This window comes from Nothobranchius furzeri, chromosome 1, assembly GCF_043380555.1.
Source record: "Nothobranchius furzeri strain GRZ-AD chromosome 1, NfurGRZ-RIMD1, whole genome shotgun sequence".
NCBI lineage: Eukaryota > Metazoa > Chordata > Actinopteri > Cyprinodontiformes > Nothobranchiidae > Nothobranchius > Nothobranchius furzeri.
The window spans coordinates 37121591-37142401 of record NC_091741.1 but is presented as its reverse complement, the minus strand read 5'-3'; the positions used below and the strand labels follow the sequence as shown (position 1 = coordinate 37142401).

The 20811-nt window shown below is 45.8% G+C and overlaps 1 protein-coding gene across 21 annotated transcripts in view; it reads right to left on the bottom strand.

Moving 5' to 3' along the window:
- Positions 1–20281, bottom strand: part of celf2 (cugbp, Elav-like family member 2) — a 296592-nt gene extending 276311 nt beyond the window's left edge. For 12 of the 21 annotated variants that reach the window (XM_054739831.2, XM_070545042.1, XM_070545169.1 and 9 more), the window contains exon 1: positions 20107–20280. In XM_054739831.2, the coding sequence (XP_054595806.1) occupies positions 20107–20171 (65 nt within the window). In that variant the 5' untranslated portion in view covers positions 20172–20280. Of the gene's footprint in view, positions 1–16959; positions 17169–20106 lie in introns of those variants that run through there. The other 9 variants (XM_070545316.1, XM_070545363.1, XM_070545336.1 and 6 more) reach the window with 3 other exon arrangements.
- Between the last annotated feature and the right edge of the window lie 530 nt (positions 20282–20811).

Here is a 20811-nt window from a genome sequence, read left to right as displayed (position 1 = left end):
CCTCATCAGCAAACACGTGTGAGTGACATCATTGGAGCAAATCTCAAGCTGCAGTCCAACACGAAAACTGACAAATCGCAAGATTTCAGCAAAGATTTTAATAGACGCCGGTGCTCAGAGGTCCTTCATTTAAAATGTCACATTTGGACGACTCCGCTCCGAGAGCTATTAAGCAGAAATGTGTTCGTCTATAAAAGAGCCCTTCTGTGTGTGATTGCCATTTAATAGCCAGCCATACGTTCATGCTTCAGTCTCGCTTTAATGTTGCGGCGCAAAAGGGGCTGTCGGCGAGCACGGGGAGAGACCCCGAGGCCTGAAAACGTCTCATCCAAATTACTGTCGTCGTCCAAAGCGCTGCGTCGAGGGGATGAGATGAAATGTTGTCGCTGTGTTGCTGCGGTGGAGCTCGCCGTTCAGCACAGGGACGAAGACGACACGAGGAACGCCGTGCAAACGCATCCCAACAACGACTCCGCTCTCATTTACAACCACTCATCATCTAAATAAAGTTTAAATAACGCTGACTCGCTTTGGTTGCTTTGAAGGCAAAGTTTGTCCTCTTTCAGGTAAAAACGAGGACTTAGTGGAGCATGAAGCCAATCGGAAACAACGCGGCCGCGGGCGAATCCGCTCAGCAGACCAACCCACGACGATGAAAGGCAGAGACAGAGGCACGGGCTGAAAGTTTTGCCAGCAGTTGCTGGTGCTTTTCAGACGTACAGTCGCACCAGTGGCCCGTTAGGAGGGAGTAACCACGGCAACAGCCACCAGGATTATATCAAATGGAAACGCACAAAAGGTGTGAAAAGGCTTTGTTTAAAACCGTGCTAATGCGGTCTGACTGCAAGAGAAAAGAAAAGAAAATGAAGTCAGAGAAGCAAAGAAGAATAAAATATTAGAGTACGCTGTGCATAAAATTAGACAGACATCTATGAAGGAGGCACAGCAGTTGTCATTTATTGGGGGGGGGGGGGGGGTATTATGGGGCATGAAATAGGTGCAAGCAAAGAAAACCCTCTTCATTTAAAGCTTGATTTTGCAGTCATGATGATAAAAGCTATTGATCTACCTGTGGTAACAGTAAAAACCAAAAGAATTCCCTTAAAGAAATTTAATTAAACTATTTATCTCTTCTTTATTGCAATTTCAGTGTGCACGATATCCATATTGTAAGAAAATGATTGCAGTTGGTGAGACGGTTCAACACGTAGGAGGTGTGTCGGCGTGACTCTGGTGAAAGGCAGGCAGCACCAGTGGCGGCTCCAGAGATGTTTTTCTGCAGGTGTCATGAAGGAGCTAGTCTTTTTTATTGATGGTGCCATGAAGGAACTAACTAAAACTTTTTTATACAGCGCCTTCACATGGCCCCAAGGACCAAACAACGCGCTGCACAGCAGAAATAAGCATTAAAAAAATAAAAAATAAAAATAAAAACATATAAAACCATTTAAAAAACAACAAAAACATGCAGCTAAAATCTAGGTGGGGCAGCAAAAAGTGTAAAGCCAACAGTTAGAATAAAATAAAACCTGAATAAAAGCTAAAGAATAAAAGTGTGTTGTCAGCTGGCTCTTAAACCTGCCGAGCGTGGTGGCTCATTCCAGAGCCTCGGCCCCAGCACCGAGAAAGCACGACCCCCTCGAGATTTCAGTCTGTGTTTCGGAACGACTAACAGTCCTTGTTGTGCTGACCGAAGGTTCCTTGCGGGAACATAAGGCTGAATCAGGTCTGCCAGATAACGTGGAGCCAACTCATTTAAACATTTAAAAACAAACACCAGAACTTTAAACAAAATTCTAAAGGAGACTGGAAGCCAGTGTAGGGATGCCAAGACGGGCGTGATGTGTTCCGATCTCCTGGTACCAGTCAGTAACCTGGCTGCCGCATTTTGGACCTTTTGTAGTTTCGCTATGGAGGCCTGCTTGATGCCGGCATAAAGCGAGTTACAGTAGTCCAGTCTGGTGGTAAGGAAGGCGTGGATGACAGTTTCCAGATGTTTACGAGATAGCAGCGGCTTCATTCTAGCTATTCTCCTGAGATGGAAATAGCAGGATCTGATTGTTCCATTGACCTGGGTGTCCAGTGTGAGCTCTACATCCAACATCACCCCCAGGTTGGTGACCACAGCCTTCTCAAAAGGTGCTAATGAAGGAGAGTCAATCCCTTGGGCACATGCTATGAAGGAGCTAGTCTTTTTATTGAGGGTGCTATGAAGGAAGTGCTCATGCGTACCTGTTGTTCTCTAAAACACCTTCAACACTAGCAGACACACATGCGTGCACAACACCTCAACAACACCTGAAACAATCATTAATATACATCATAAACATATGAACAATCACTGACTTTTCCATGAAATCATAAACACATACAGCCACACAGAAAACCATCTAAGTGTTGCAAGGTTAGCTAACGTTAGCATTAGCATTTCCAGCGGCTAAACCCTGGACTGCTGCGGCGGTTGAGGGTTGACTCTCTTCATCCAGATCCGTAGGTTTTTGTGGGTCTGAGATCACTTCCAAACATTCATTCGTTTCTGACTGAACCCGTGGAAATGTGGGCAACACAAACCGATCCATTTTACCACTAGCTCTACCTTTCACTGGTTCACAGGTGGAGAATGAGGTCAAAGGTTAACATCAATTTCCTGTTTTGTTTTTACTATCTGTATGATAATTTACTGATTATTTTTGTTTTGTATGTTAAATATTATCACATCCACACGTTAAATTAATATTAAATTGTAAAAAAAATCTAATATTTACTTGGGGGTGCTATGGGGGTGCAATGACTAATCCAGGGGTAGCTATAGCGCCCCCTAGTGCCCCCCTGGCACCGCCACTGGGCAGCATCTGTAATGTTTAACCCTCCCACTGTCCTAATGGGTGTGACCCCGCGAGGAAAGTTGACCATTGAGCAGGAATGATGGTTTATCCCCTGGGTTCATGTGGCAGGGGTGAGGGGTGAGGACTGAAAGTGGCTGAGACTGGAAGAGAGATGGATGGGTGGCCATTTTGAAGACTGCTGGATTTTCAGAGTTTATTTGACTAGAGGAAATTAAACTGGTTTTCCTTGTTCATCAAGCAAGTCAGCATGTATCTCTTTTGTCCTCACTACACTTCACTGTGTAACAGGGTCACACATAAAGACAGTGGGAGGGTTAAAACCGACTCCATTTGGAAAACTCAGACCAGACGCTTCCAAAATGCCCCCCGTGTTTAGGCGAGATCTCGTCCCATCAGAATAAAGGCAGTAAGGGGCTCGATACACGGGAGGCGACATCGCCTCTCCTCCATTCATTTTCAATGAGACATGCGCAACAAAGCGATAATCGCGGGTCTCCCTCCTACTAAGCGAAACGCGAAAAATGTGTGTGTGAAATTTTGCGCTCGTGCACGTATCGTGCACAGGCGACCCAGCGACGCAATCCCAGAAAGTTGGAATATTTTCAACTTTTCATCGCTGTGGCTTGGACGAGGACCAATCAACGGAAGTTTCATTCACTGACCAATGAGAAGACAGGATAATCCGTACATCTCCGAGCAAACATGGAGAAATTGATACTTGCTGTGACGGATTTCCCAGAACTGTACAATATCTCTACCAAAGAATATAGAGATATTCACAAAAAGGCCGCGGCATGGGAAATTGTTGGTGCCAGCACCTTGTGAAACATCATATCTACCGCTTTTTAACTCTGAACCGCTTAAATAACCTTAATTCCCTCCAACCTGACACAGCCAATCAAAACAATGGAATATTCGATTTTGCCATGGAACAGAACGCGTCAACGGCTTTGCCGCTGGCCGCTGCCGCGGGTCACCTCCCGTGTGTCAGGTAATAAAAGCGACAGCGACAAATTTCGCTGATCGCGGTCGATAGTCGCCTCCCATGTATCGAGCCCATAAAACTGCTGCTACCTAGCAGTCGCACCACACCAAAGAAATACAGTAAATTTGCCCATGAAGCCTCAATAAAACATCAATTCAGTGTCATAACACAACATATTGTGATATTTTAGTGGACGGACGTTTTTATCATCCCTAATCACTGCTGATGATAAAACGCACAGCTGAATCAGAGGATGGTAGCCAAAACACTAAAGCATTGCAAGCATCGTCAACACAGACGAAAGAGAGAGGGAATTTTTATTGGCCAAAAATTCTCTGTGTTAAACTGACGACAGACTTAAAACGCCTGATCTGTTTTAGGGCCTTGTAAGTATTAACCAGTTATTTCTGATCAATATTCGAGTCGTTTAGGCAGTTGGAAGAATTCTTGAAGAAGTAAACAGCTCATCATCATCTACATATAACCAGTATATGAGATAATATGAAACAAAGTCATAATTGGTCCAGAAAGGTGTATAATTAGTAAAAACATCAGTGGACCAAGTACACAGCCTTGGGGAAACCCGCCTACGTCATGACTTGTGTTTAAAGGGTCAGATCTGAACGGAATGACGGGGTCAAAGGGAGGGTAAAGGTCTAAAGTTATAAAACTCCTCAGTGTCTGCGGCTCTCGTGATGTTACTGGATAGCTCACCTAAAACAGTTTCTGTCAAAATGCATGTCCAATATTCCTAAAACATACAATACGACAGGAACAATGATGGACGTGTGTTTGAATGCATAAGCTCCACACCTTTTTTTTTACTGCTGAAAACTTTTCACCTCTAACCAAGGATGTTTTTAGACCAGTAACAGCAACAGTCTAACCCCGGTTTCACACTGCAAGCACCAGCGGAGCGGCTCACTCGCGAACTTCAAAGCGGTCCCTTTCACACCGGGAGAGTCTTGGCCGCGGCACGGCTTCCTCGCTGCGCCTCGCTGTACTCGCGAGATTCTAAAACCCCTCGAGACTTCCGACACCTTCCTCATCGAGAGATCACAACCCCCGTGAGGAATCACACCGTTGCACTTCTCGAAAGAAACTGGTGGTAAACAAAGCCGTTCAGTCACATGTGCTGACGTAAGTTATACATAACAACGCAACGTTGCATTTTATTTTGAAAATACCTGGGGATTTTGCAGTGAAACCGTCTCAAGTTTCCTGTCTCGCACTATGTGAACTGCGGAAATTGACGTGTCCCAGAAGCGGCTCGTGGAAAAAAATAGAACTCGATCCTATCTTTAGCGGCGCGGCATGTCACTTCTGGGACGCTCCTGGAAATTGCCGTGTCGCGGCTGGTTTGAAACACTCCATGGACTATAACTGGATTCTGTTTGAAGCGGTGCCGCTTCGCTGCCTTTCTGTTTTGCTGACGCTTGCAATGTGAAACCGAGGTAAGCAGCCTAAGGTACGGGTGTCCAAAGTGTGGGTCATGGGCTATTTACGGCCCTTCGCTTGAATGTTGTTAGTGCTTTCTCTGCATTGTTGTGTATTTGTTTTTACCTTTGGTTAGTTCTCATCCTGTCCTAAGGTGCTGCGGAATTAAAGCTGTCCGGGCATAGCTGCAATTCAAAAGGGTCAAACTTTGGCTCACCCACACAACATGTGGATTCACTTCCTTTTAAATGTGTTTCACAAACCTGAGGCCCGTTCAGAAACATGACATTGTTTTTGTTGCCACTGTGTTGAGACGTTTAGACATCTCTCACCGTAAGTGTTGCACAGCACCTGCAGACATGTTTTCACTTCCTGAGCCTTCTGGATGTTCTGGAGTTTCTTAGAAATTCACACATTTTGTAAGATCGAAATCTCCACAGCACAATGCAGAACCATGAACCATGACTCAGCACTTGCATCTTAGTCACTTGTTCATTACAGCAAGAGTTTCATGAACTCATGTTCCACCAACTGAACATTGGCAGGACTTTCTGGAGTTACATCGTTGTTTTCAAGGTCATCAAAACAAGAAATGACTGTTAAAGCAACCTTCAAACGTATTACACACACACACACACACACACACACACACACACCCTGAGTTTATAAGAGGTGAAGTCATAAAGTTGGCGAGGTTCTCGCTGACCCTAACCTTTAATATAAATATGGCGTCAATAACTCATTCACTGCCAATGATGACTAAAGTCGTCATTTGCATGTTTTTACCATGTGGGCGTCGGACGAGCCCCCGCACTGTGAGAACAAACATCTCAGCTCTAAAGCTGATATTGATCCACATGCGTCACACGTCACGTGATCAGGAAGCAGAACATCCATGTGTTAGGAGATCGTTTTGGGCCGCTGCTGTAAAAAAAGTGAGGCGCGAACCGCAAAAGCTTCTGCCGATCACAATTCAACAACGGATTATGAAAGAACAGATAATGCCCGAAACGCGCGGATTCTTCCTGATGTAAGAGGTGAGTCTCCGCTTTGTTTTGGTTGTTTTGGCGTCGACATCATCCTAGCGCTCAACGTTCTGTCACTCTTAAAAAAACTGTAAAAACAGTGAGAAACGCTGGCAGCAAATGAGTTAAAAACATAAAGATGATGTTTGCCAGTAGCTGGTGGCCTAAAAACTAAAATGAAAAACTAGCTTAAATAACTCGACTCTTTTCTTTTAGGCATGGAAAGATTGAATAAAATAGTGAAGAGACCCAAGATTTCATCCATTCATCTTCAGCTGGAACCAGGCCACAGACCTCCCTCTCCAGATGCGTTGGAGGAAACTTTCAGGCGTTCCAGAGCCAACTCTGGGCTACGAGTCACCTGGGAAGTTCTGTGGCTGCTATGAGGACTCGCCCTGGTTGATCATGTCACAAACACCAGAGTGTACCCTGCCAGATATCCAAACCCGCTCAACCGACTAATTCTGAGCAGCAACTCTACAAACGGCTCTGTGACCACAGGGTTGGTACCTAGTAAATCGACTCAGCCCGTCTACCTCCCACTCTGCTCTACCATCACTTTCAGCAAAGGACTTGGAGTCCTTCACAAAGAGAGCCGACCCTTTTCCGGCTGAAGACCATGGCTGCAGACTTGCTAATCATCATTCCAGCTGATCCACTGGAGACCAACAGGACCACATCCAGGTACCAAGGTGTGTCAGCAGCATCCAATCCATTTGTTTATTCTGAACATTTTAGCTAATAAAGCATTAAAAAGGCCAACTTCTCATTTACAAACCACAATTCCAACAACTGTCAGTTTTGGTAAAACCAGCTGAGCCATTAGAGGCCAGTCAGCCTTCGGATTGAACGGTTTCTAATTGGCTCACTGAGCCTTGCATGAAAACCCAACCCCAACCTTTTCTCTAAGGATAGCCTGCCCTCTTTTGGGTCAGCTCTCTTTGCAATCTCTCACTCACCCAAAGCTCATGGTGGTAGGCGAGGACTTAAACTCCTCCATGTGAGGGAAACCCCCTCCATACTGGATCATTAATGGACGTAATGTTGTATTTTAATTGGCTTCATAAACGTTATGAAAGTGGCAAGGTGGCAGACGAGTTAAATGCCCATCTCGTAACCAGAGGGTTGCGGGATCGAGTCCCACTGAGCCTGTTTGAGTTGCTGTCCTTGGGCAAGACACTTAACCCACCTTGCCTGCTGGTGATGTTTGGATGGCCTGGTAGTGCCTGTGTGCATCCCAGGGCAGCTGTGGGTAAGTGGCAGCTCATCACCGACAGTGTGTGAATGACCTTGTGAGGTTGTAGAACCCAAGAATGTTCTAAACAAATACAGACACCAGCGGAACAGCAGCAGAACATCGCTATGGGGGTGTCTCAACCCAGCCGCGAAGTGGACATTTTCAGGCGAGTCTCAGAAGCGGCACGCTGCACCGCTGAAGATAGGGCCAGGTTCTGTTTTTGCCACGAGCCACTTCTGGGACACTACAATCTTCACAGTTAACATAGGAGTAGACAGGAAATCGCACACAGTTTCAGTGTAAAATCTCTGGTGATTTTCAAAATAAGAGTACTGCTGTGATGCGATTTCATATCTATTTCGATTACATCAATACAAGTGACCTAACTGCTTATTTACTGCCAGCATAGCTCCAGCAGTGCAGCGATGTGCAGTGGAGAGGAACACCATCATGTACGACATCTAACACTGACATCAAACGTGATTTTCTTCTTCTTGCTTTAATGGTGGATGGTGTGAACTCGAGGGCTTTTGTGATCTCATGAGTTCAGCGAGATTCTCCCGGTGTGTATTGGCACGCAGCGAGAGTCGCGGGTAAACCGTTCCACTCCGCTGATGCCTCTGGTGTGAAGTAGGGGTAAGACGTTGAGCAATTCCTGTTGGCTTCCCCTTGCTGGCCATAAGCAGCAATGCAGGTCAAAGATTTTTTTCTGAACTCCAACCTCTTTTCAGCTTCTCCACTAAAGCTGCAATCCAAAGTTTTCCTCATTTCAGGAATTATGTATGATGTTTTAGAAATCCATAAAAGTGTTGGCCTGCACTGCGGTACAATGCAGGTTAAACATTTTTTTGCTAAGCCCGTGCCTCGTCCCGTAGAGCCCCCCGCAACTTCAAATAAGCATCAGTCAGCATTTTTGCTTACCTCACTGACCAATTTTTTCACTCAAAACAAGAAGATTTGGATCATGTATAAGAATGTTTACCTTAGAGAATATTTTTACTTTGAGATTAAAAATGAAATCAAATAAAATGTCTAATACTGAGGCTTTTCTACTTTCAGTTTTTGCAGTGAAGGTATGCGTTCCCGAACTAGAGGCGTTGCTTTCAGCCGTAAACACCAAAGTAGGGAGAGGGGCTTAAGGTGCCATATTTGTTTCCACCTCTAGGTGGTGCCACTGGGAAAAAAGACAGATTTCTGCTTTCAGTCCACTAAAACATAATTAAATATCTTGAATATCAGGGATTAAGTCGTCATTTGCATGTATTTACTGTGTGGGCGTCGGACGAGCCCCCGCACCGTGAGAACAAACATGTCAGCTCTAAAGCCGATCTTCATCCACGTACGTCACACGTCACGTGATCAGGAAGCAGAACATCCATGTGTTAGGAGATCGTTTTGGGCCGCTGCTGTAAAAAAAGTGAGGCGCGAACCGGAAAAGTGTCTGCCGATCACAATTCAACAACGGATTATGAAAGACCGGATAACGCTCGAAACGCGCGGATTCTTCCTGATGTAAGAGGTGAGTCTCCGCTTTGTTTTGGTTGTTTTGGCGTCGACATCATCCTAGCGCGCAACGTTCTGTGACTCTTACACAGTAAAAACGCTGAAAAACGCTGGCAGCGGAGGGCTTTACTGATCAGGACACGGCTGGCAGTGCATGAGTTAATGGAGCTCCCACTACATGTCAAAAGCCAGTTCCTTTGGATTTTTTCCTCAACTGAGAAAGCTCCTTCAACACAAAGTAAAGTTGAACTTTATTATAACCGGAAGCAAAAGCATCAAAATAGTCTGGGAAAGGCAGCATTTAGGAATTAGTAACAACTCAGGCTGAACCTGCAGCTAGAAACTGAATAATACATCTTTGTCACCTTTAAATACCAAGATCACTCATTGGTGTCACGTCTGCAGTGGTCTCTTGTATAAATACATGCCTTGTGAGTTGATCTCTGTGGAAAAGGTTCTGGCGCTCCTGTTTCAGGAACTAGAGGTGAGCCTGATGAGAGGTGAGCTTCAGACGGCAGGATTAGGAGTAACATCTCTCCTCTGATTGGCTAACAGCAACATGACTCTACCACTGACTGTTTGTTCTGCAACGTTGATGTTTTACCTCCACAAATAACACAAGCCTGGAGGAGTTCTGCTGGGTGGCGGAGTTGCTAATGCTAACGGTTAGCTTCTACTAGCTGAGACGTTCTCTGCCGTTTCCTGGATGCTAAACTAACAACAGCCTTCCCCGTCGTGAGTCCAGATGAATCCATGAATGTTAAGTGACAGTGTGACGTAGATCTGTCAGGATTTTCTAATCCTAGAGTCTCACCGTCTGTTTTCTATCAGAAGCTACTGCAGGAGATAGGTGTAGGAGACTATTTTCATGTTCAGCCTGCATGAAACACTCAGAGTGACCGACCATATTTAACAAAAAGGGTTCTCAGTGAACTTGGTCTTTAAAAAGCGTGTCTGTAGAGAAAAGGCATTTGAAATGTTGGGTTGCAGCTCTGGTGAGATCATCATGAAATATTCCCGCTATAAAGACTCCACCTTGCAGCGGTTTTCCATGTTCAGCAGCACGAGTGCATTTAGAAGTCTCACCTATTTGTTGGAGAATTCCTTTGAATGGTTTTTTATCCTTGTTCTGGTTTAACTCAGCGGAGGCCCGTTCACACATTTACTAAATACGTTTATAACCCTCTTCATCCCGACTGTTCAGCAATAATCTTGTTGCTGGTGTACCTTTGTTAACCTTCTGTACTAATTAAAGATGGCCGACCTCCCAGCCCAGACGGTTTCCTTTCTTTTGAGCTTGTTTTGTTTTTAATTCCCTCTTTTATTTAGTTTTGCAACCCTCCAGGGTTACGATCTGCGCGGGAATACTCGGAGTGCAACACTTCCGTAGCCCGGCGAGTACCGGAGCGCCAACCCTTTCCCCGCAATCGGCGCCCCCTCTCATCGGTTTTCCTCTGCAGGGTGAGCGCTTGTGTGTAAAAACACTGATGTTGGTTATTTGTGACCTTCTTCAAACCAAAGTCCAATTAAAAAACGTTTAAATTTAAGGTTGATGCAACAAAACAAACTCAAATAAATTAATTCTGTTTTGCGCTCATTTATGAATAAAATCTAAACAAATCAAGAATAAAGATGTTCTCCACAGATCGCCGGCGTGACCCACGCTGCAAAATCCATTACGACTCTCTACTCCGTCCCTTCCTCTTTTGGCTTCACTTCCAGCTCCCATCAGTCACACACAGATTATTTCCTTTTTCCCATTTTCACCGGGCACAGCGCCAATGTTTTTCTTTCCTTCGCTGACTCTCACCTCTCATCCCTCCTCCTCCTCCTCCTCTTCCTCTCCGCTCTGCTTTAAATAATAGTTTAGTTTGCACAGGGAAAAAAAAGGCCTTTTCACTCTCCCATCCTCCTCCCGACCTCATCACAAAAACCAAGCGTTACAAAATCATAAAACTGGGAAATTTAAATGTTTATAGGAAAGAGCGACTGAGGAATCGGGGTCTGGTTAAAACTTCCTGTGAGACGCGGCTTTGGAGATGCAGTTTGAGAGTGAGACTGTAACAGAGTAATGCAGTAAAACACAGCCAGAGGGACCGAGTGTGTGCACACAAGAAGAGAGAGCGCTCCAGGTGGTGCATTATTAAACAGATTTGTCACTTTGGGCCAGCGGTGTTAAGCATGCGTGTTTCTGCAGAGACCCACTGGGTTGCAGCGAGCAGTAAAACCCGGATCGTCTCAAATCGGCAATAAATCAGCAAAAAAAGCCACACCGGTCCGCCTCTGAGAGCAGAAAGTAAAGGAGGTGATAAAATAACAAAGAATCAATTGAACTGACTTTAAATGTGTTGATTTCACACATAAATCATGGCATTTGTTAACAATGCGTTGGCTTATTTTCAATCATTTTAAACAAAACCCGATGTGTGTGTGTGTGTGTGTGTGTTAGAGCGGTGTTAACATCCAGCAGCTGCTGAGACGTTCTCACTCCCAGCGCGTCAAAAACAAACGCTCGGTCAGCCACGCGCCGCGTCAGACCCCTGACGCCGAGAGTGCCCTTTTTCATCACTTATGTGCGAAAAGGGGATTTTCCCTTTCCTGACAGCGTAAAACTGACACGATGGGTTGTCTGCTGATGTGGCGCCGAACCAGCTCGTTTAACCGCACCTAAACCTTAACTTTTCTGTATTTATAACCTTCCCCTCTCCCTCCTCCTAAACCTTAACCCTCTTGCTACCTAAAACGTTACTCTCACTGTGATCAAGCGTCTATTTCCCGTGCATTCTGACTGAGTTTTCGTATTTGCCGCCCAACGGGAACGTTAGAACATACCATCTGGCAAGGGGGAGGATACACATACCCTGTACTTTTAACTCCCCCTCGCGTTGCCTCGGTCCAAACCCGACCAATGACGAGGCGGCTCCCACCGTTCACTTCACAGAGGCGGCTGTTAGAGCGATCGACGCATCACTAACGTGTTCGCTAGCAGGATGGTTAAGGTTAGGATAGGGGTGAGGGGAAGGTTAAATAAGAGGATGTGGTTTAGGTGCGGTTAAACGAGCTGGTGGACTAGTGCACCCAAAAGACAAAATATCAGCTGGACAAAAATGTGGAGTCATTTACGAAATCCCACGCAAACTCTGCAATAAAACACACATAGGAGAAATCGGACGCCAACTCAACACACGAACAATAGAACATAGAAAGGAGTGCGAGAGAGGGACAAATCGTAAACACACAAGAGCAGCAAAAGAAGAAGCAGAAAGTACAATAAAGAAGTCAGCCGTAACAGACCATATAATGGACTGGGACAACACACGGATCATAACCACTGAACAACAAAAATACAAAAGATGGATCAAGGAAGCAATCGAGATAAGGAGACGTGGATGTGGGACCATGAACAGGGACGACGGAGTTTACACGCTGGACCACGCATGGGACCGCATCGTCGGAGAGGGGAGAGCGGGCAGTAGAGGGCGACAACGTCCTCTGCTGCCCGCAGATAAACGGAGAAGGATGTGACGCGCCACCATCAGCGTCAGCCTGAGGAAGCCGGCAGCCGTCGGCGAAACTGTAGCGTCAATAACAGGTAACGAAACCGTTTCTGTGTTTTAAAAAAGAACGACAACATGGGATTAGAAATAACGCACAGCAAGAACACACCTGAGAGGAGCTGGTTCGGTGCCGCATCAGCGGACATCCCATCGCGTCAGTTTTACGCTGCATTGGGATCTGCAGTCAGAAAAGGGAAAAAACCCTTTTTGCACATAAGTGATGAAAAAGGGCACTTTTGGCATCAGGGGTCTGACGCGGAGCGTTGGTGACCGAGCGTTTGTTTAGACGCGCTGGGAGTGAGAACGTGTTTGACTAGAAAGCAGCAACACCTGTTTTAGTCAGTGTGTGTGTGTGTGTGTGTGTGTGTGTGTGTGTGTGTGTGTGTGTGTGTGTGTGTGTGTGTGTGTGTGTGTGTGTGTGTGTGTGTGTGTGTGTGTGTGTGTGTGTGTGATTTTGAAGCCTGCGGTAGGTAATCTCACTTTTGGAAGGAATCAAACATGACGGCTGCAGAAACAGAAACGCGGAGGACGGGATGAGAACAAAGAGTTCATGCACTCACAAAAACCCAGCCACGTGCACAAAAACCCAGCCACGTGCACAAAAACCCAGCCACGTGCACGCTCTCTAACCTGTGAGGAGACATTTTTAAAAGCCTGCGCGTGATTCAGCGCGGTGACTTAACAGAAAAGGCAGAAAAGCTACGTCTTGTGACGAGGAGGAGAGGATGCTGGGAAGACATTTTTAACTCTGTCTGTCTCCCTCGATGTCCCTCTCCCACTTCTGTCCTTAAAAATACTGAAAACAAGTTATGAACTGTGTTTTTACAACAAACCACTCTGGTAAAGTTAAGATCGTGGATGATTAGCAATCTAATCGATCCAAATTTCTGACTCTTGGGGAACAACGACACACATTTTCTTTCTTTTGGGCTGAAAATGCAACGTAAATGGTAAATGTATTTGATGTAGCGCCTTCTAGAGTCCTGCACCCCCCAAGGCGCTTTACAACACAATCAGTCATTCACCCATTCACACGCTGTTGGGGACGAGCTACGATGTAGCCACAGCTGCCCTGACAGAGGCGATGCTGCTGAGCGCTGGCGCCACCGGCCCGTCCGACCAGCACCAGCAGAACCAAGAGCTCGTTTACAGCCAGCAGGTTCGGAGCCGCGTCTTTTATCTCATAAAGCAGCAAACGCTGAAGATCATTTGGCTTCTCTGTTGTATGTCTGAACAGCATCTTTGAGCTGTTGTGAAGCAAAACTTATTACTCATTATTTTTATTATCATTACTCAACTCCGGCTGTACTTGAGCACTTCGGTTTTCCGTGACTCTTTTCTCTCGTGGTTTTCTTTGTTTCCAACACACGCTTCTCTCGGCTCTATAATTATTCCTTTCTGATTCCGGGGAGTTTGGAGGAACTCCTGCTAGTCTCCTACTGCCCGCCCCGCCCACCTCCATCACTCACAGCCTGAATGCTGTATTGTTCTTTTTCCATACAAAGCATCTGATTGACAGCTGTGGAAAGCACAGAGGGAATTATGAGCCCGCCCCTCTCCTTCTGGGAGGATCGTTTTCAGCAGAAAAGGAATAAAATAACCCCAAAGTTTGTGTTTAGGATAAGAACAGTTCTTCCATTAAAATTCCGGCACTATCGGATGCAACAAAGGTCCACCGGAAATCGCTCTATCTTTAAGGTGATTCCATCGTTTTTACATTAAAAACTCATAAGAATGACTCAATCGTCATCGTCATGCAACAAACTGAGCTTCAAGCATCAACATCCCGGGATGAATCCGGAGCAGGATGCTGTCCTCACCTCCCAGGAACTAAAGCCGTCTGTCAACAAATCCAGCAAGAAATTCTAACTTTTTTTTAATTTAATTGCAGGATAAAAAAAAAGGATTTTTCAGTTTTTATCTGATGTCAAAACAAAAAATAAAACCAAAATGCAGGTTGATCAAATTCTCTGCAGCCGCACACGCGCACACACACACACACACACACACACTCTCACTCTCACACACACACGTGCGTGCACACACACAGACACACACACATGCACGTGCACACACAGACACACACACACGCATGCAAGTGCACACACACACACACACACGCACACACACACACTCTCTCTCTCTCACTCACACACACACGCATGCACGTGCGCGCGCGCACACACACACTTGCATGCATGTGCGCGCAAACACACACACACCCACCCACCCTCACTCACACACACACACACACGCATGCGCACGCACGCACACACACACACACAAATCCTAACAGTGCTCTCGGTAATTAGGCAGATGCATTTGCGCCTCCCGTCCATCTGATGGATCATAGAGACACGTAGCAGGACCAACTCTTTAAGTGGATTAATTAACGCAGACACAGTGAGGTCAAAGGTCGAGCCCTTCTTTTTTCACCGTCTCCTTGACGCCTTGCTTTGAGAGCACCGGAGCTGCAGGAGGGAGCGGACTCATGGGGGAGACGCCTCTCTCAGGAGTTTGTTTGTGGGTTTGCACACGCCGACACGCCCTGCTTCAACACATTTGTCCCTCTTCCATCCAACTAAAACCCCACAGAGCTGCTGCAATCAGGGAAAGTCTGCTCATTTATCCTCTTAGCTGTCAGGAATTCTCAGCCCATTCTGACACGTTTCCTTTATGTAAATTAGAAATATTTCAAAAGCAGAAGCTTCCTGTTGTGTTGTTTCTTTTCATTCAACCAAGGGAATAAACAACCTGGGAATAAACAACTGAACAACAAACCCCGGGATGTCTGAGACAGAGGTGAGTCTCATTACGGAGAGAACAAGAACATCGCCGACGAGCTCACAGTGGACGGAGAAGTGGGCGTGAGAGCTTGTGAATGGACGTGACCCCCGGGGGAGACGGGCGGCTGCTCCTGCCGCTAATCTGAGACACAAAAACACAGATTTAATAACGAGAAGCCGTGGAGACAGAGCCGAATCCTCCCGTCGCCTCTCGGCGGACATCGCTCCTTCAGGGATGGAGAAAGTTTGAGCTCCTTTTGGAGATTTTGTTTGACCTTCTGTGTTTTTCATTTGCTGCACAATTTTTTTTTATTAAATATATATAAAAAAAAGGGACATTTCAGAACCTACCGGGAGAGGTGTCCTGGTTAAGGAGGGATGGTGTGTGTGTGTGTGTGTGTGTGTGTGTGTGTGTGTGTGTGTGTGTGTGTGTGTGTGTGTGTGTGTGTCGGGTCAGCTGCTTGTCCCATTTCTGAGTGGTCATCACTGCCTGTTTGGGAATGACATCATTTAAGCCCCCCACCCCACCCCCCCCAGCAGCTCTGAAATATATTCTCATTTTCTATTTTGGATTTGTGGATAATGATGGAGGGATGGAGGGCAGCGGGGGGATGAAAATGATAAAAGAGCGGAGAGGAAGCATTAAAAGAATAATCTGTGGGTCTTGAGGGTTCTGTCTCCCCCTCTCTGGCTCTAAAATAGAATTTGCGATAGTCCCCGCCGAGTGTGTCGAGGGAATAATGACTTATTTATCACAACGGCTGAAATATTCAGGGACAGGGCCTTTTAAATTCCAGCTTTTTAAATTCATAGGCTCCTTCAGCGGCGCTGCTTAATGACAGCGAATGTATTCAGACTGATTTGCAGGTCTGAGATATGAAACCTCTGTTCTGTTGGAGTTTAAGAGAAATAAAGAGGAGAGGGCGGGGTGGCAAGTGAAGCAAGCGAGGTTTGACCTATGACCTCACCGGGTGGCTCACTGCTGTTTGTGTTTATTTATTTATTATTTATGTATTTATTGTTATTGCAGCTCAGGGAAAAGAATGTTCTCCAGGCGCGCGCTGCGGCACAAAAGCAGTCATGAGGAAATGCTTCAGGATGGATTCCTGGAGGGGTTGGACTCTTTCTGGCAGCGCGCGAGCCTCAACATTTCGATGAGGGGGCGTGGGGTGGAATGTGTGTGTGTGTGTGTGTGTGTGTGTGTGTGTGTGTGTGTGTGTGTGTGTGTGTGTGTGTGTGTGTATGAGTGTTTGGGGGGTGATCTGATAGGGTGGGGAAGTTACGGGTGTTGTTGAGACTTAACGGCTGAAATGGAAGAGGGTTGGTGATGGAGGACATGGAGCGCAGCGCAGAGGAAAGCAGAGGGTTAATGAGATGCACGCGGACACAGAAGCTCGCACGCGTCACACGCATGACAGAGGAGGAAAAAGAAGAAGCTCAGAAAGTAAAGACAGCGCAGCTCTCTGGCATATTCGACCGCAAACCCAAAGCGGCGCGAACCGTGCGTAATTACGCACCGCTGAAGCGCCCCGTCCCGCCCCGGTTTTCTCCCCCAAACACCCCGCTCATTCAGCCGCGCTTACCTTAACACGTTCCAGCTTTTCAGAGGGTCCAGGTCTGAAATTATAGAAACCATGGTCGACCGGCAGGGCTGGGGCAGCACCGGGAGAGGGTGGGAGGGCGCGGCGGGAAACAAGAGCGAAAGAAAAAAGCGACGCGAAAGGCTGTAAACTCCGTCTGCGACTGACAGCGATCGCTGGGGTGCAAAAGCCGTCCTGGTTGTTCAGCTGCTGATGAGCGCTGTCACTGCTCTGTCTCTCTGTCTCCCTCCCCTCTCCCTCTCTCACCCCTGCGCGCGCTCTCTCCGCCCCCCTCTCCTACCAAGCCTGCGCTCAGCAGACGCGTCTCCGCGCTTCTCCCGGTCCGTCTCTCACTATCAGGCAGCGGCTGCAGGAGCAGCAGCGACGGAGCCGCCAGGGGGAACGTGCAAACGTTCCACCTTAAAAGGCTGAGTTTCGCTGTCATTTAAGGCCCCACGTAAATAAGCCCCCTTAAAACCGCACATTAAAAGGGTTTTCTTGACCGAAAAAGGCAAAATATAACGAGCTCTGGCACTATTTAGGCACAACTGAACATTTGATTGCAGTAAATAATGAATGATGATGTCTGAGGAAACAACACAGCCCAACAGAGCATCTCTGCAAACCTCCTTCAGGGCTGACTTCCTGTCTGACACCACCACATCCTGTTGATAACCCTTTCTTTCTTTCTTCTCCCCTCCCCTTCACGTGGCAGCAGATGCATCATCTTCGGAGAAAGAACGACAAGGCGGCAGCCAAGTCCCACCTATGCTGAGCTCCTATCTACTGGCTCATCGGGGGAAGAAAAACAGGCGAGGCCTCGTGGAGAAGAGAAGAAGTGTCAGAGCTGTGTGTGTTTCAGATAATTGTCTGGGATGACAGAGCAGAGTGAGAGTCACAGCCAGCACAAGCAGCTTTCCCTCAGGCAGTCAGTTAATGATCAGGCTGAAGCTGCTGCTTCATCTCCAGACACCTGGATTAGGATGAAAACGGCCACAAGAACCAAAGTAACCTGGACCACCCAGGCCCTTTCCAGGGTGAGCTGGAGGAATTCGAGCTCGGCGTAGAGTTGGGTAAGACGTAACGGTAATGTGACGCTACAGCCGAGCTCTCAGCATCAGCAGCCGCACAGAACAGAACAGAACCGGCTTAAAATAGACCTGAATGGACGTCTGCTTCACAGAGGAGGAGGAGGTGGAGAACAGAGGTAGCTGACAGCATCTCTCGCTCCTTCTCTTCTCTAATTCTGTTTCTTGTGCTCATCCAGGAGATACACACACACACACACACACACACACACACACACACACACACACACACACACACACACACACACACACACACACACACACACACACACACGGGTCAGGGGGAGTTCATCTCATTTTTTCACGAAGACCACAATGGCCGCCGTGGCTCCTCATGGGTGTTTTTAACCAGATATTAATTTAATAGTTAACGGGTTAGTTCTATAAATGAGACAATAGAGTAGAAGCTTAATTATTATTTCATAACTAGTTGTGTTTATATTTGGTGTTTGTCTCTTTTATAAAAGCACTTAGTATTGAAATGTTCCTAAAAAAACGAGATTTAAACATAATTCTCTTGATAATCTTGATTTATTGTGACTCTTTTCCATTTTTTCTACGTTTAATCTCAAAAGACAATTTTATTTAAAATATTTTTTTTAAATGACCAGAATTTCCAGGCAGCAAGACGTTTAAAGTGGCTCAAAAGTCCCTAAAAGCCTGTTAGCCAGGTCAGCTGGGTGAAACAGTTCAGTCTCTTTAAATGACTGAAGTGGGAAAATGTTAAATATCATCACCAGACGTTACTGATATGTTCTCGATATTTAAGTGTTCTTCATACCTTGCCTTATATTCTGGCCCTGAGGAACAAAACAAACAGAAATGCAACAAAGACGATTCTGAACACGTTGTGTGATGAACTGGTCAAATAAACACTTCAGTTTAACCCTTGTGTGGAGAGTAGCGATGGGTACCGAATTCGGTACTTTTTAAGGTACCGACCGAATTCCATAGTACCGACTGAGCACCGATTCACGTCATTTGAAACGGTGCCTCGTTTCGGTACCCGTCCTTCGTAACGAGAACTTGCCTAGACAGCTGCGCATGCGCAAGAGCGTTATGTCGTCGGTCGCTGCAAGCGAGATGTAAACAGAGCAGCATGGTAGAAACATCGACATATAAATTGGACAATGGGTTTCCATAGCCTCCAATAACACGTTTTTGAGGAGAAATGGGAGGTGGCCACCACCGCCATTTTGACCGTGTCACAGGTTCCGTCAAGCCCAGACAATTCCACAAAAGGGAAGAGAGGTGGAGCTGAGGGTGGGGCTGTAAGGCTGGATCACCTGACGACACCCGGTTGAACTAGCTACAAGCTAACCTGAAGCTAACCCAAAGCTTGCTATATTTAAAAAATGTATAAAATCTAATGTTTTTAGTAATTATGAAAAGGAGAATTATAATATCAAAGATAAGACGTGAAAATATTATAAAGTGACTGACGTTACACTGTGTTTGTTTGGAGGATAATTTTATTTCGTAAAAAGGGGCAGAAATCATAAGATTTTTTCTTCTATCTGCTCCTTTTCATTCAAATGTTTTTTTTCAATATGTTAATGTATCCTGTATTTGTTTGTTTATTTTATACATTGTGAATGAAATAAAAGATAAAAAAAAAAAGCTAATGCAGAGGTGGGAGCTAAGCTAACGGAGGTAGCAACCTAGCTACAACCGGAGATAACTGTGCACAACACCAGAGCTTCTGAGTCAGAGATATGCTGGGCTGACCGCTGGGTAAAACTGGGTGGAACACAGAGGTCTCGGAGACCTCCACAAGCCGGCAGCCGCGCAGCAGACAAGCGTCGCTGCAGTCTGAGATGCGCAGAGCTGCTGCTGGGGAGAACTGGGTGGAAAGGTTTCCATCCCAGAGCTCCACAAGCCGATAGTCGGAACCCAGCTCCACCAACATGTTATATTTCAACCCATTTTCTAAAGAGCAGCATTATGTTAAATGCACTGGGTTTTACCCTATTACATTTAAACTTCATGGTTAAACAGTACATGTTAAAATCTAAGCTCAGCTCGGCAGTGACCTAAAATACATAAATATAACTTTACTTACCGAAAAAAATGAAGTGGAGACTCCTTGGATGCTCTATTAGTGCAATTAATGCCACAGCAAGTCATTTTGTCCAACAATTGCACAAAAAATATCCAAAAAAGAAAACACAAACACAGAGACTCAAAATCCCGGAACAGTTTCCAGGCCAGACCGAGGCTCTACTGAGGCTTTTGCACGTAGCTAGCTCTGTGGTCACGTGGGTCTGATGCTCATTAATTATACAGAATTGTGGGATTTTAATACACTTAAACAGAAGAGTGAGAAAAAAATCGATCTAAGTGTGAGGCATCATCGTTTTAATCTGCTCCAGCAGCTAAATTAACTGTTTAAAATAACGTTAGCTTGATATGTTAGCTTCCATTGCCACCATTGTTATCAGCTAATGGTGCGTTCACTTTCTCCTCGGAAATTCTAACTTCCCAGTAGGAAAAATCAAATGAAAAAGGACGGCAAAAGGAATGAAGAGACACAGTAAATTTAGTTCACAGTAAAGATGTTTGCTTCAGTTTATTTATCAGCTTATAAAACTACAAGGACGATGTTAAAATACAAAGAGTTGTATGTTATTTATTGTGATATTTATCAAATATGGTTATAAATTGAGAAAAATTTGTATTTAGTTATAAAAGAGAATTAAAATATTAAACACTCAAAAGTATCAAAAATTGGTACCGTTAAGTACCGGTATCGATTCCTAGGTACCGG